This window comes from Halichoerus grypus, chromosome 11 (assembly GCF_964656455.1).
Source record: "Halichoerus grypus chromosome 11, mHalGry1.hap1.1, whole genome shotgun sequence".
NCBI classification, from domain to species: domain Eukaryota; kingdom Metazoa; phylum Chordata; class Mammalia; order Carnivora; family Phocidae; genus Halichoerus; species Halichoerus grypus.
The window spans coordinates 80,727,417-80,744,883 of NC_135722.1; the positions used below are offsets into that span (position 1 = coordinate 80,727,417).

A 17,467-nucleotide genomic window follows, 5' to 3' on the forward strand; every position below is an offset into this window, starting at 1 on the left:
ATTTTTAAATACTTGTTTTGAATAACTGTTTCAGACTTGAAAACCTCAGTGTGAGGATACATTGAGAGGAGCTTACATTTTGATCAATAAAATATTTTGCTGAGCAGAAAAATATGTTGATTAAGAGGCTTGTTCAGGGGCACCTGGGTGGCTCAGTCGTTAGGCGTCTGCCTTTGGCTCAGGTCATGGTCCCAGGATCCTGGGATCGAGCCCCGCATCAGGCTCCCTGCTTGGCAGGAAGCCTGCTTCTCCCTCTCCCACTCCCCCTGCTTGTGTTCCCTCTTTTGCTGTGTCTCTCTCTGTCAAATAAATAAAATCTTTAAAAAAAATAAAAAAGAAAAAGAGGCTTGTTCAAACATGCTTGTGGTAGAGGAGGTGCCATCCTCTTGCTTAAAGATTTTTTTAATTCATTAAGACTCAGTAATATTTTATTTCTTGATTTTTTTTTAATCCCCCAGTGTTACATAGTTGCTGAAGTCCTTGTGGGTACACAATATTTTGTTCTAAAGAAAAAAGCTTTGGATTGCCTAGAAAATTCTTTTGTACATTAATCTTCAAGTATATCATATTTATTTGGTACTTGGGAGTCCATCCATTGGATAGTGCTATAGTTTACTTACTCATTCTACAGCTGTTGGACATTTGGGTCAGAATATAAGCACAGGCCCTTTAATAATTTGGGTACTGCATGGGTGCACAAAATGCAGTATTTTATGCACCTATCTGATGTTGGTATCTTGTGTTTTAAGATACATGACTTCTCTGGGTCAGTCTGAGCTGATTATAAAGCCCTGTGTGACACTGACCTTTTCTTTGAAATTTGCTATCCTTCTAAGTGATACCACCTGCCTTCCTAGGCTAAAGCCTGGAGGTAAATCCTTTACTCCTTAACTGCAGTGTCTCCCTGTAACCTGGGGCCAACTCTCTCCATTTTATCTCCTTGATAACCTTTGAACCCACACCTTCTCGCATCTCCACAGTCTTTCCTTGGCCTCATAATTGCTTTCTTTCTGCCTCTAGGCTTGCCTGTCTGTAATCCATCCTCTGCAGAGCTTCTGACACATCCCTCCACCATGCTGGCTTGTTGTGCCCCTCCTGTGATGGCCCCCTTAGTGATGTGTGGCCTTTGAGACTTGAACAGTTAGACTCTCTCTTTAGCATCTTCTCCTTTGATGTTGCCCTCCTACTCCTAAGATAATTTCATCTCAATTTTCTCTATATCCACCTGCATTGTTTTTACAGCTTTAGTGAGGTACAATTGGCATACAATGAATTGTAAATATTTAAAATTATAATTTGTTAAGTTTTGCCATATATATATGACCTATGAAACCATCACCACTATGAACACATTCATCACCTTCAAAAGTGCTCTTATGCCCTAGTATAATCCTTCTCTTTTTTTCTTATTCGTCATCTCCCCACTTCCCATTGCCTAGAGATTTAAAAAGAAAAATGAATGCATTTATATCCCTTTGGAATTATCTTTATATGAGGGACATATATCCGAAGCCCCTTTCCCCTTGGTCTTTGAAAGTATTTATAAGAAAATCATACCAGCTCACTAAAACATATTGATTATACTGTTGCTATCACTGAATTAATAAGTTCTATGGGGAATAGAAGATGAGATAAAGAATTTGGCTCCAGGGTCTTTATTCTGTAGTGGAAGGCATAAAACATACTCGTGCAATTAGTAACCAGTGATCAATAGTAAATATCAGAACTATAAATTGATAAATGGAGATGGATGTGATGGGGTAATAGTAGCAGATCATTGCAGTTTGGACACACAGCTCCACTGTATCTGGATATGTGGTTTTTGTGTTACCCACTTCTAGGCATACATTAAATTGCATTCTAGGGGAGACTGGGTGGTTCATTCGTTAAGCTTCTGCCTTCGGCTCAGGTCATGAGCCCAGGATCCTGGGATTGAGCCCCACATCGGGCTCCCTGCTCCACGGGAAGCCTGCTTCTGCCTCTACCAGTCCCCTTGCCTGTGTTCCCTCTCTTGCTATGTCTCTCTCTGTCAAATAAATAAATAAAATCTTAAAAAAAAATAAGTTGCATTCTAATAGATTTCATTTTATTTATTTATTTATTATTTAAATTTTAGTTAACATACAGTGCGATATTGGTTTCAGGAGTAGAATTCAGTGATTCATCACTAACATACAACACCCAGTGCTCATCATGACAAGGGCCCTCCTTAATACCCATTGCCCATCTAGCCCCTCCTCTACCCACCTACCTCTGTCAACCCTCAGTTCTCTATCCTAAGAGTCTCTTATGGTTTGTTTCCCTTTCTCCTCCCCCTCCTTTCCATATGTCCATCTGTTTTCTTTCTTAAATTCTACATATGAGTGAGATCATATGGTATTTGTTTTTCTCTGACTGGCTTATTTCACTTAGCATAATGCACTCTAGTTCTAGCCACATCTCAGCAAATGGCAAGATTTTATTTTTTGATGGCTGAGTAGTATTCCATATATATATATATATACATATATATATATATATATATATATATATAATCTTCTTTATCCATTCATCAATTGGTGGACACTTTGGCTGTTTCCATAGTTTGGCTGTTGTTCATAATGCTGCTGTAAACATCAGGGTTCATGTACCCCTTTGAATCTGTATTCTTTTATCTTTGGGTAAATACCTAGTAGTGCAGTTGCTGGATCATAGGGTAGTTATAATAGACTTCATTTTAAACAGGAAGAGCATGGAAGAGTTGGAATTCCATGCCTGCAACCTGTTACTGGGTGATTCTGGACAGTTCTCTGAGCTCAGTATCCTCATTTATAAAAGAAAGGTATTCATACCTGTCTAGTAATGATGTTGCAAGAATAGAGGTGATATATGTAAAATGTCTCTATTGTCAGTAGTGGTGAATAATATTTACCACGAACATTTACTGTTACATGCAATTTATATTTATCTCATTAGAGTCTTAAAACAACTGTTGAAAAGTATTATTCCTCTAAAAAGAACAACTCCAATCACATGCCTATTGATGGAGAAAGTAGTACCATCTCCAGCTCTTAGGGTATATTTTCTTTTATGTAAAATGCTCTTTATAATGTCTGACTTAACCTGCCTTCTCAGGGCAGTAAGTAGCACATGAATCTCATATAATGTCTGACTTAAAAAGTTTCTAGATAAAATGTGGACACTTAGTAGGTATTTAGTGAATGTTATTTCCTCCCATTCCACAAATATCATCTCAGCAACCTCCGGTGATTACTGGGTAAGATAATTAAACTTACTTTATTTATTTTTAAAGATTTGTTTATTTATTTTAGAGAGAGGGAGAGCATGCCGGGGGAGGGGAAAGGGCTGAGGAAGAGGAGAGAGAGAATCTCAAGCAGATTCCATGTGGAGCATGGAGGTTGATGTGGGGCTCGGTCCCAGGACCCTGAGATCACTACCTGAGCCGTCCAGGAGTCCCACGCTTAACCGACTACACCACCCAGGAGCCCCTAAACTTCTTTTATTTTGCAAAAATAAAATAAATTTTTATTTTCCCACACTTTTTTGTAAGGACCTTAGAATTTCTTGTCTAGGAACATCTGCCCTGGCCTCGTGTCAAGCAACTTTAAAGGAAGTAGCACGTGTGTACCACAAACCTGAAGATTAAATGTGTGAGGTTCTGAATTTAAGATGGAGGCAAGAAAAAACAACTTAGATCTAAAATGTCATCAGAGCATTGCAGCAGCTTTATTTAAAAATTTTTGCTTAAGTTCAATTAGCCAACATATAGTAGTACATCATTAGTTTTTGATACAATGTCCGGTGATTCATTAGTTGCATATAACACCCAGTGCTAATTGAATTTAAATAAAAAAAAATTATTGCTAATATTCCTTTATAAATTTCTTCCTAAGTAATGAAGTCACTATAAGGATTTTCATCCAGCCACTTTCCACTCATCAGCTCTAAGCCTTTTCAGTGTTTTATACTGCATGTAACAGAATTAATCAACAAGTATGCTTAAGTATTATAGTATCAAATGGCCCTAAAACAGAATTGAAGTTTATTATAATAATCCTTTGTGATTACAAAGTTATAGCTGTACCCTATAATTTTGAGGTCTGGGATTAAGTATTTTAAAGCTAAATATGACACCAGGGGCACTGGTATTAGAGAAAAAAAATTCAAATGCCTCATGAAACACTTTTCTCAAGTAGTACAGTTTTACATTACAGTCTCTTGCTTTTTAAATATATGGTTATGAAACCAAGCCAGCAATAATATTGTACATAATTGTTGCTAGAAGGATGCAGGTGTTAAGCAGGATGGGACCCTAGATGGAGAAGTTGTGTAGAAAACAAACTCCATTTTCAACCCACTCAGCCCACAGTGGCATGTAGATGCAGGATAATTGGCTTCCCTGTGGGAAGACTGAGGGTTTACCTTGGTCATGGAAAAATTGAACTTACTATGCATCCCTATTCCCTGGTCAAGCAGCAGCATCTAATTCCTTAAGGAGAATATAGGAAAACTATGTGGTATGCTATGGGAAAGAGTTGCACAGTATTTATAGGGGGAAATGAGCCCTATACATATATAGCTTTATTTTAAAATGGGAAGTAAAAGTTACTTTCACTTTAAGGAGTTATTTGAGTTCACTTATTTTCAGACTAGTGGTAAGAGGAAATAACTCCAAGGTCAGTGAAGTCTAGAAAGATGAATGATTCATTTCTTCATTCATTTGTCAAGAATTGATTGAGCGATAGCTAATGTCTGGCCCTGTTTTAAGGATTAAGAATATATTAGTGAGCAGAGCATCACATGTTCCTGCTCTCATAGAGCCTTAGAGTCTAGTGGCAGAAACAGACAATAAATAGAATTCATAAAATTTATCCTATTTTAGACAGTGGTAAATGCTAAGAAGAAAATAAAGAAAGAGGAATATCAAGGTGAGGGTGCTGAGATGTTAGATAGCTCTGTAGGAAAGGCCATATTGTAAAGGTTTCATTTAGGAAAAGACCTGGAGAAGTGACAAAGCAAGCCATGCAGATGTCTGAAGGAAAAATAGTCCAGGCTAGGGGAACAGGATGTACAAATGCCCTGGGGCAGAAGTGCGTTCCCTGGGTTCAAGGATCAGCAAGGGGGACAGTGTAACTAGAACAATGTGGATGAGGCAGAAGGTAGTAAGATGTGAGGTAAGATCAGTAATGAGGGGCCAGAGCATGTGGGCATTGTGTATAGTAATGGGCTCTTTGGTTTTTACCTGGAGTGAAGTGGGAAACCACTGGAGGTTTTGAACAAAGAGGATGAAATGAACTGGTTAAATTTTTAGTAGAGTATTTCTGACAGTTTTGAGAATAAAGGACAAAGGATAGAAGTAAGGACATCAGTTTTAGGCTGTTTCTCGTTCTTGCTACCTCTTGGGAATGTAAGGTATGCCACTTTTACTGAGGAGATAACTGAAATTCATATCTAGAGTGACTCCTGAGTTACAGGGGAGTGCTGGTGCTACGGGCAAGTAGAGTCAAGCTGCTTGATTCCCAGACACAGTACCCCATACAACTCTCCCTTTACACTGGCCTTTCTCACAGTAAACATTCTAAACTAGCGTGGCCTGTGGAGACGTTCACGTGTGTATCATAGCATCAAAAACTGTACAAACATAGTCCCAAATAATTTATTAACAATCTGTAATGTTTGTTTCCTTACATCAGGACCACTTGGTTTTACATGGATTAAACATTATTGTACATATGATAAGGGAAGTAAAACATTTACAATGAGTGTTTCAGAAATGAAATCCAGTGGGAAAATGGTGAGTTTTCTTCTTCTTTTTTTAAAATCTGAACTTGTTAGATAAGTAATGGAAGTAAAATAAATAAATAAATAAATAAATAAATAAAATAAATATTTTAATAAAATAAAATCATATTTTCTTGCTTTTCTTTTTTTTTTAATTTTATTTTATTATGTTAATCACCATACGTTACATCATTAGTTTTTGATGTAGTGTTCCATGATTCATTGTTTGCGTATAACACCCAGTGTTCCATGCAGAACGTGCCCTCCTTAATACCCATCACCAGGCTAACCCATCCCCCCAACCCCCTTCCCTCTAAAATCCTCAGTTTGTTTCTCAGAGTCCATAGTCTCTCATGTAAACAGTTTTTAAAAATTGAAAAGTCAAAAAAGTTTTCTCTAACTTCAGTGATCTTGATGACTTAAAAAGAGCAGCCAGGATTTTCCTTTACCTTACCGTGGAATGTTTATAAACAGTTAAGTTAAATGTTAGATGTTAGATGTGTCCTCTCACATCCCTGGCACAGAGTTGTTTATGCTGTTAGTTGGCTGGCACCTTAGTAGAGACTCCTGGTGGCTGGACCAGGCTCAAGGACTCTGCATCTTTCCTCCAGGTCACCTCTGTGGGAGGTTGCCTTTTGCCCCTGCATGCCACTTCCTTTTCTACACTGTGTACTGTTTACTGAAATGCTGGCCAGCACTCAGAAGAAATCAGTTGATACCCATTTACTCCAAAAGTAAATTGGTCACTGGATGTCTTGCATGACTAGTGAACAGTATAGAACAAAGTGTATGTTGTATAAGGAAGTGCTACAGAGTACAACACCCTTATTGTATATAGTGTATAATCTTTTTGTGAATTATGATATGAATATGGCAAGTGACTGAACTTAAGAATCAGGTAATTGGGACCATCATCTAAGAATCCTAGAACTGAGAGTTATCCTAAAGATTATTTAGTTCAGCCTTATTTTAACAGATTAGAAAATCAAGGTGGTATAAAGTAAATGACTCACCCAGGTAATTTTTGGTATAGATCAGAGCAGAGGTAAATGCTGATCTAACTTAGATATATACTCAAATACATCAGCTGAAACTTATTGTGCTTGGGCATTCGATAGAGTCTAGTAATTCAAATGGAGAGACATAATATAAAGGAGAACATACCAGAGCAAAAGAAACCTTCAGTTCCTACCATCATGAGAAGTTAAGTCCTATAATCATGCCTAGTGTGTACTACAAAGGTTTCATAATAAAAGATGTTGCTTAAAAGTCAGCTTTTGATGGTCGGTGAGCTATTAGCAAATAGACCCAAGCCAAAGTTCTGTTAATAAATCTATGATCTTAGTAACCAAAGATAGTAGAATTAACCAGACATTGGGTAAATATTCCCCTTAAGATGACTGGTGTCTCAGGTATAGAAGAGAATTCTTATGACTCGAGCTTATGTTGGATCCTCTCCAAAGAGATACAGTTGACTAGCAGAGTAGCAATTGGTTACCAGCAAAGCAGTCATGTGGTGTGTATGATAGCAATACATTTATAACAAGTAAATACTAGAAATGTATTATTTTGGTAGCTCTCCTGAGACTTTGAGCCAATTACCATTTAATGCTATAAGGCCCTAATGCACAAACACACATGCACATGTGTATACATACTTGCTCTCATGCTCACACACACACACACACACACACACACATGAACAATACTAATCTCTTAGCAACCTAGGGCATTTTGATGCCAAAGCAAGAGTGTTGTATCCTGACAATCTGTGTATATCTAATTGTGACATTATGGTAACTATGATTTCACACTTTTCCTAAATCTGAAGTCCTAAAGAATGTACATTTTAGTGCAATTTAACATAAGTAAATATGTTTAAGACTACTAGATAGGCATGCTACAGAATTCTTTAATTAAAATGTGTATGTGATTAATTTATGAATTGCATTATAATTTAGCAGTTAACATTAGGCAAAAAGTCTGTACTCAGAGGACAAGATGCAATTATGACCTTTATATGTAACCTGTACTTGACATTTTAGTGCAGCAACCTTAGTTGGCATATTTAATATTTTCCAGTTGCCCTTGTTGTCATGTCAACAATGTGTTCTGCTTCTTGTTTCAGAATGGCCTTGTTACCGGTTCACCAGAAATGTTAAAATTGAAATCTTGTATCCGACGAAAGACAGATTCAATTGACAAACGATTCTGCTTTGACATAGAAGTAGTTGAAAGGTTTGAGGTTTTCTTTTCACTTCATATTTTTTAATAAGCTAAATTATTTGTTTCTATGTTTAGATATAAATATGAAACAGCATACAAGTACTTGTTTTTCAGTCTTTAAAAACAGTATGCATGTTTGTTTCATTCTTTTATGTATTTATTCAACAAATATATATTGCACGATGCTTTCAAGAAATAAATCAGACAAAGGATGCTAGCGAAAAGCAACATCACTCAAAGAAGAATTCGGGGAATCAACATAAATGACTACATTAGGGGATGTGTGGTGGATTTGAGTTCCCATCACTATGAATGATTCTGACAATATTGTTTACCACTCCTGGATAAGCTTTTTTGTGGACTTTTGAAGCCTGGTGGCCTTTGCTTCCAAGGAGTAATAAGACACAGCTGGAAATGCCATAAGTTTCCTTCAGCCAGTGAAATTCAGTGCCTGCTCTGTGCAGAGCACCATTCTGGACATTTCTTAGCCACAGAATATTGGGAGAGACATAAATCTTGTGCATGCGAGTTTATAACCTAGTGGGGATTTTTAGCTATCCTTTTTTTTTCTTGTATCAATATAAGAACAGAAACTAAATAAGAATGGGTATATTTCTTGATCTCTCTTCTATTCCATGATCTATTTTTCTTCCCCTGCATTACTACCATACTTTTCTGAATAGTCTAGCTTTGTGTGTGTGCACTATATAAAATGTGTACTGTATATACTCTTATATACTATAGTTTACATATATGTAGCTTGTAACTATTTAGTAGGGCAAGGCCCTTGTTTTTTATGCTTCTTTAAAATTGTGTTAAATATTTTGGCACTGTGTTCTTAGATTTTTTTTTTTTTTTTAAAGATTTTATTTATTTATTTGAGAGAGAGAGAATGAGAGAGAACACATGAGAGGGGGGAGGGTCAGAGGGAGAAGCAGACTCCCTGCCGAGCAGGGAGCCCGATACGGGACTCGATCCAGGGACTCCAGGATCATGACCTGAGCCGAAGGCAGTCGCTTAACCAACTGAGCCACCCAGGCGCCCACTGTGTTCTTAGATTTTATGGATCCACTTACTACATTTCCCCTTCTTTCCAAAAAAATCCTTTGGGATTTTTGACTGGAGTAGCATTAAAATTATTAATTAATTGATGGAGAGTTGAACTCTCTTTGAAGATTTTATATTTTCTTAAGATTTATTCTTGAGTGTTTTCATTTTATTGCAATTTTTAATAGAATTCATTAGTATATTTTTTCCAAATGGTTGACACTCCTGTATTGAAAGGCTATTAATCTTTTTAATATATTAATCTATATCCAGATAGTTGTTGAGCTCCTTACTGATTTTAATAGTTTTGTGGTAGGAACTTCTGGATTTTCTATCTAGACAGATGCCAACATGCTAGTGATTTTTCTTTATTTCAGTACTTTTTAGTTCTGTAACCCTGGGACACATTGTTAAATTGTGCTTTGGTTGTCCCATCTGTAAAATAAGGATAATAAGTACCCACCTCAAAGGGTTCCTATAAGGATTAAATTAGGTAAAAAAATGAGACACATTTATAACATAGTGCCTGGCACATCATAAACAGCCAAAAAAAATTGCTTTCTTATTATTTTTGTTGATGCTGGCTTAGATTCTCCAAGATCAAATGATCTTGATCTTCATATACATTTTTCCTTTTCCTATCATTCCAGTGATCTGTTTTCCTGTTTACACAAGAGATAATATGCCTTTATCACAGTTTTAAGTCATACCAGTTTTCAATCATACAGTATTTAACTGAAATTTCCTCCTCAGTGTACCTGTTCACAGAGTCCTCTAATGTCCTGTTTAAATTTATTTTCTGGACAATCTGTACAGTTAACTAGGTTAATTTAACTATTTCTGAATTTCATGTCTTTTTCTATCTTACAGTGCTTTCTTCCTTCCCTTTGCTCACTCTTTCTCTCTTGAAGTACATCCTCAACTAACTATTTCAGAATGGGTACATGGGAAAGAATGGTTTTTAAATGAATTAATTTTAATATTGTGATCATGGTATAAACACTTTGGTTTAGTGTCTTTTTAATAACTAATTATGGTATGAAACTTTTCGTATTACTATATACTCTTTGTAATTATTTTTGGTGATTAGATTGTACCACATTGGGGTCATAATAGTAATCATTCTCATACTGTAGAACATTTAGGTGGTTCTGAACTTTGGTAAATGTAACTTTGTCATCTTTTTTGGTCATTTCAGAGGAAATAGTTTGAAACTAGCCTCCTTCAGGCAGTTACACCTAAACCAATGATGTTACTACCTGCAACCATTGGAATTAAAAAATATTTATTTGTGTGTATGTATATGTGTATGTGTCCCCCTAGTGATTTTTCTGAAAGGTAGCTATAAATCAGTCTTTTTCTTTTCATTCTTTAAATTATTTTTTTCTTCTCTTTTCTTTTTCCTTTTTCCCTCTTTTCATTCTTTTTCTTTCCTGCTTTTTCTTCAAGTTTTACCTTTACCTTTAAGAACACAAAAAATAATAAATGTGTAAAGACATAACAGGAATAAATTGAATATATAAAATATTTGTTTTTAACAGACATGGAATCATCACATTGCAGGCATTCTCAGAAGCTAATCGGAAACTCTGGCTTGAAGCCATGGATGGTAAAGAACCGGTAAGGATATTGACACATTCTATAATTTAGGTTTTATTGTTCTAATTAGAAAGTACATCTGAAATATTTTTTATGTCTGTAATACATTTGAAAATATTAATATAGCAATCAGAGTAGAGACTCTTACTGTTTTTCTAGTGTTGTCTCACTCACTGTATAACTTTCTAATTTGTTTCACAGGGGGACTTCCAGATTTAAACCTAAAATTACTTTTTTTTTTATTATGTTAAGTTAGCCACCATACAGTACATCATTAGTTTTTGATGTAGTGTTCAATGATTCATTAGTTGTGTATAACACTCAGTGGTTCATCAGATCACGCGCCCTCCTTAATGCCCATCACCCGGCTACCCCATCCCCCTACTCTCCTCCCCTCTGAAACCCTCAGATTGTTTCCTGGAGTCCATAGTCTCTCATGGTTTTTCTCCCTCTCTGATTTCCCCCCTTCAGTTTTCCCTTCCTTTACCCTGTTGTCCTCCATGCTATTCCTTACGTTCCACATATGAATGAAATCCTAAGATTACTTTTTAACAAATTACGTATCACTAACTTGTTAGGCTGTGCTGATTGGATTATTTTATTCAGTTAATAATTGAATCCCCACTCTTTGCGAGGCCTGTGGTAGGCTTCATGATCAGTGTGATGAGCAAACGTTCTAGAGAACTAATCCTGTGGTCTATATCATTATTTAAAAGTCTCATGTGGTGGGGCGCCTGGGTGGCTCCGTCAGTTAAGCATCTGACTCTTGATTTCGGCTCAGGTCATTATCTCAGGGTCTTGAGATTGAGCCCCGCATCTGCCTCTGCACTCAGCAGGGAGTCTGCTTGAGATTTTTTTTTTTTTCTTTCCCTCTGCCCCTCCCTCCAAAATAAATAAATAAATCTTTAAAAAAATAAGTCTCATTTGGTCAAACTGCCTTGTGGCTTGACATTTTCCCTTCCATCCATATCTCCACCGTTTTAATAGTTATTTCAATGTGGGCATGATAATTTACTTAAAATTATTAGGGAGGCTTATGTAAAGAAGGGAATAAATCATTGATCACTGTCTGTTTTCTTTGTGAAGAACACTGCATTGGATGGTTGGAGGTATGAGCACACAGAGAAAAATAGGAGGCCCTGTTCTGTCCCTTGAGAACTATCCTTTTGTTGGCAAAGAATCTGCAAACAACCTTGCGCAAAGTACCTATGCAACAATACACATATAAAGTGTGGTCCCTAGACTTTGAGGCCATCCCTCAAACTGTTACCAGTCCACAATAAACTGAGTGCAGAAATTATGATTAAACATCTGGAAAATTTTATAGCAATTTGGAGAAGTCATTTTTTATCTATTGAGTTTAATAATAAAAAATTTGGACTCTGCATCTATTCTTTATGTTTATTATGTTTTATTTTATTATAACTTATAAAAATATCTGCCAATTAAAAGTTGAAAATTAAAACAAAATGATTTGACTCTTTGCCATTAATAGTTGTGAGGTAAGCCCTGACCTAGAGCAGATTAAGAAGATGGTGTGACAGCTCAGGTACTAGTTAGGGCTCTACATGCTGAGAACAAGACACTAAGGAGATAATTTGAGGAAGGAGTAATCTGGTAAAATTCACGAGATCCTGAAGAAAGGATACATTCTGTGCATCATGTCAGGTACTAGAATGAGATATATAAATCAGATGAAAGGGGTAGAACCTTGCTCAGGGCTAGACAGACAGCCATGATGGAAAGAAGTGGGAAACAAGGTAGGTTGACAGAGTAGGGACTTGGCCCTATGGATGCACCAATTGTAGGACCTTGAAATCAAGATACTCCCTTTGTGTATCATTGTACCGACATAACCCTGCTTCTGTGCAGGATCATTAACTGATTAGACTTCCTTTGTTTTTTAGATTTACACCCTGCCTGCCATTATTAGCAAGAAAGAAGAAAGTAAGTTGTTTTAATAATTATTTAAAATTTTATCACAGATTTTTTAATCCAAAGGTTTTATGTGTATTAAGAGTTAATTCTGGAAAAATAGTAGTAACATATCATTGACCTGACAGTTAAACAAATTTAAAATTTTTATTCCAAGGAGTTGGTCAAGTCAAAGCCACTAGCTACTGGTGTTATAGTAACCAAAATTAATTTTTATTTGTTTGATGTTTGTTTACTTATAGGTATGCACCTTGCTTTATCCCAGGAAGAGATTTGAAGCAGTTGATATATAGTTTGATTTTTTAAATGTTTTTAATGGCAGTAGAGAGTTTCTTTATTTTAGTTTCCCTGTTCCAGTGACAAGACTGAAGACATGAATACTTTGTGCTGGTTTTAGGAGATTGTGCCCAAGAGTGTGATGTATAAAGACATTGTCATAACACATGGGATATATAGGAAAACCTATTGTCTCACTGTAGAACTACTGAATCCTTAGTATTAAAGCATTCTTAATAAACACATTTTATGTGTTCTCAATCTCATTCTAAATCCTCTTTAATCATCTGCCATCTTCTTGCCACCTTTTACTGTTGGTTATTTTAAGGTATTTTCTTTTTCACATACTCTACGTGGTCAGATTATTTGACATATAAAAATTATTTTGTATATTTGTTTCTAAGGTTATGTGTATATCTTCTAAAGCAATTTCAAGTTTTATTTAACTCAATTGACTCTCTCTCATGATGTCTAAATTTATTTTTAAAATAGGATTAACAATAACCCTGACTTTTAAATTGCTAATACAATGCAACTTAGAATGAAGTAAAGATAAAAACTAGGAAAGCACTCATTTGAAAGTCATAAATATTGAGTGTATGAAAAAGCCTATTATTTTAACTGAATGAAATGCTTCTTAGCAATTAATTTCAGAAATTATCAAAAGAAAAAACATGATTTAAAATACTCTTAATGTTGAAGACCTTAAAAATTATTTCCAGTTTTTATTCTTGCATTTCTTTATTGCAAATCAAGGAAAGTGATTAATATAAAATCTTCCATTGCCCATTTGTATCTAATCACAGAAATAATAACCAACAGATAAGCACCAAATGTTCATTCTAAACAATTACCTAAAGAGCAATATATTATATAATTTGCATTTGAGTAGAGTTTGAAATGTGTTTCCTAATATTGGTTTCATTTTTCATATATAGTGTATAGTTCTTTCAACTTCAAATGAACCTGCTCAAGGATGAATCCTTAGAAAACAACTGAACCTATATATGGTATTGAGTAAGGCTTTAAATGGGGACATGGTGAAGTCAGTGAGAATATATTTGATCTTTAATGCACTTCTGGGAAGTAGGGTTTCTATCATGACTAGGAAATTTGAATAAGAAAGTTATCACATGTACACTTCTTCATGCCATAAAGACTCTTCTAGAAATCTGCTTTCTCGTGGCCTTCGCCACCTGAAACATCACTATACCACCATTTGTAATTACAAAATGGTGTGTTTTATTTTTATTATTTTATCTTAAGCTTTATTTTTTTTCAGCCTGTTTTTATGTACAGATCTTATTTTATGGATGATTGTCCTAATTTTTTAAAATGTCATTTTAGTAGTAAATCTTATTCTCCCAAATGCAGCACCATAATAAGACAAGTTTCTGATTCTGGCTAATATAATCTTTCTAAACCGGTGGTATCTTCTGTAATCTAGTAAATTGGCTTATAAATGCTGAGATTAATATCCCTTTAAGTATTCTAAACATTCTATGGGCGCCTGGGTGGCTCAGTTGGTTAAGCGACTGCCTTCGGCTCAGGTCATGATCCTGGAGTCCCTGGATCGAGTCCCACATCGGGCTCCCTGCTCGGCAGGGAGTCTGCTACTCCCTCTGACCCTCCCCCCTCTCATGTGCACTCTCTCATTCTCTCTCTCTCAAATAAATAAATAAAAATCTTAAAAAAAAAAAAATAAGTATTCTAAACATTCTAAATAAATTATATACAAAATTGTTTAGTGATATCAAAAGGTCTTACTATGTGGGCATAAAGCTTACTTATCCAAAATCACACTTATTTTGGTTGCTTTTCCACGTTCTTGGAAATTCAAATTTGCTCACCCAAGGAGAATCACTACTCTGTTGAAAAGACAAGACTGTGGCATGTGCCATCAATAAAAAGAAACTCTGACTAATGGAGGCACAGGATTGAATGTACCTTCCAGAAATAAGCTCCCTGCAAGCAGTGGGGTGGACATTTTTTTATTGCCAACTTATGTGAGCAAGGTTTTCTAAACATTACTCAATCCAATATGCATTGAACTCCCTTTCCCTGAAATGACCTACCTCTCAGAATAGTCGATGGGCTTTCCAGGTCCTCAGAATTTAATATTTTTGCATGTAATTTTAAATGTTTTACTACATCAAGTCCTAAAATGTATTAGTGGAACTTTGAATCTCTTGCTCAGACTGTAATCTTCTTATCTCTTTTATCCTGTGTCTTATCAATATACCACTATTTTACTAGTGATTTAGTAACTTATAGGGTATACATGAACACTCAGCAGTATTCCAGACTCAAGCATATGGTTCACCTGAGAGCAGCGTCATGTTTTCTTCCTAGTGACATGTCTGGAATTTTATTTGTTTCAGTTCAAAATTATATTCCAGTGATGGTGAAGTTCTCAGACCTCTTTTTTAAGTCTTGAATTAATCATGTAAACTCATCATGTTAAGAGTGCACAGCAGCTTTTATCTTTATGTTCACCCCTTCTACCGTTTTTCTATATATCATCCTGGTTTTTGAGATATCTGTGTTCCTTTTTGACATTTGACTCCTCTCAAAAGTGAGGAATTATATCAATTTCCATTTGTAACTTCTCTGTCATTTTGTATTTGAAACCAGTACTAGTCTTGATTCATTTGCCACCTTGAGGAGTGCATCTTTATAGCCTTGGTAATGCAGATAGATTCTGTTTATCTTAAAATACTCTAGTTATCTATCCTTTGGAGACTCACTTTTTCATGGGATATGTTTGTATTTTTTGAACTGATGAAGCTAATAATGAAGCATAGGATTGTAAAATATAGAACTCAGATAAAGATTTGTTTTGACCGTCAACCATTAAAAGTGTTCATAATGTCTATGCTTTCTTTAAAAAACCTAAAGGTAATAGAGTAAAAACTATCTAGCATCCTAAAATAGGCCATATTGTGTATATGCAGAGAATATATGCCATGAAATGAAGAGTAGAACTCTTCTGTGACTGTAGAGTAATGAGACTGTCTTTACAAACCTAACAAAAGTCTCAGTACTTTGTGGTTACTCTTTACTGTTTTCAGAGTATAGATGCTGCAAATGAGACTAACATATAATTCAATAAAGATGAAAAGTTTGACACTTCTTAATGAAAAAAAGCACTAAGTATAAAAACTAAAGAATTGGTCAACAAATGCTTTTCTGGTTGTAAAGTATGCTTACTACTACAGTATTCTTTTCTTGAAATTCTAAGACTTTGGGACTTCATTAACTTTGAGAATAGCGATGTCTACCATCAATTTTAAACAAATACTATTCAGTTAAGAGTAGAACTAAACTATCCCTCAAGCTGTGCCATATTGGGGGCACCTAGGTGGCTCAGTGGTTAAGCGTCTGCCTTCGGCTGAGGTCATGATCCCGGGGTCCTGGGATTGAGCCCCGCGTCGGGCTCCCTGCTCAGCAGGAAGCCTGCTTCTCCTTCTCCCTCTGCCTGCTTGTGTGCTTTCTATTTCTCTGTCAAATAAATAAATAAAATCTTAAAAAAAAAGGAGTAACATATCAATAGTGCTCCATAATTTGAGCCCATCTTCAAAGAAACTAATTTTCCTTTTTTGTTGTTTCATTAAGTTTTTTATTTTAATTCCAGTAAAATATTATATATTTTATCCTCCCTCCCATCTCCCCTCTGGTAACCATCAGTTTGTTCTCTACAACTGGTCTTGGTTTGTCTCTCTCTCTTTTTTCCCTTTGTTTGTTTGTTTTGATTCTTAAACTCTCCATATGAGTGAAATCATATGGTATTTGTCTTTCTCTGACTGACTTATTTCATTTAGCATTATACTCTCTAACTCCATCCATGTTGTTGCCAATGTCAAGATTTCATTCTTTCTTACAGTTTAGTAATACTCCATTGTGTATATATATACCACAACTTCTTTATCCATTCATCTATTGATGGACACTTGGTCTGCTTCTGTAGTTTGGCTATTGTAAATAATGCTGCAATAAACATGGGGGGGTGTATATATTCTTTTGAATTAGTGTTTTTGTATTTTGGGGGGGTAAATACCCAGTAGCGCAATTCCTGGATCATAGGGTAGTTCTATTTTTAATTATTTGAGGAATCTCCATACCCTTCCACAGTGGCTGCACCACATTGCATTCCCACCAACAGTGCATGAGGGTTCCTTTTTCTGCACATCCTCAGCAACAGCTATTCTTTCTTGTATGTTTTATTTTAGTCATTCTGACAGGGGTGAGGTGATATCCCATTGTGGTTTTGATTTGCACTTATTTCCCTGATGATGAGTGATATTGAGCATCTTTTCACTTGTCTGTTGGCCATTTGTATGTCTTTTTTGGAGATAGGTCTGTCCATGTCTTCTGTCCACTTTTTAATTGGATTATTTGTGTTTTGGGTGTTGGGTTGCATCAGTTCTTTATATATTTTGGATACTAACCCTTTATCAGATATGTCATTAGCAAATATCTGCTCCCATTCAGTAGGTTGTCCTTTAGTTTTGTTGGTTGTTGTCTTTTGCACTGCAGAAGCTTTTTGCTTTGATGTAATCCCAGTAGTTTATTTTTGCTTTTATTTCCCTTGCCTCAGGAGACA

At 35.7% G+C, this 17,467-nt stretch overlaps 1 protein-coding gene across 3 annotated transcripts in view; it reads left to right on the plus strand.

Annotated features, from left to right (window-relative positions):
• Nucleotides 1-17,467, plus strand: part of ARHGAP42 (Rho GTPase activating protein 42) — a 289,588-nt gene that overhangs the window by 223,140 nt on the left and 48,981 nt on the right. For all 3 annotated transcript variants that reach the window (XM_036081768.2, XM_078058735.1, XM_078058736.1), the window contains 4 exons: nucleotides 5,694-5,794; nucleotides 7,910-8,019; nucleotides 10,596-10,674; nucleotides 12,561-12,600. In XM_036081768.2, the coding sequence (XP_035937661.1) occupies nucleotides 5,694-5,794; nucleotides 7,910-8,019; nucleotides 10,596-10,674; nucleotides 12,561-12,600 (330 nt within the window). The remainder of the gene's footprint in view (nucleotides 1-5,693; nucleotides 5,795-7,909; nucleotides 8,020-10,595; nucleotides 10,675-12,560; nucleotides 12,601-17,467) is intronic.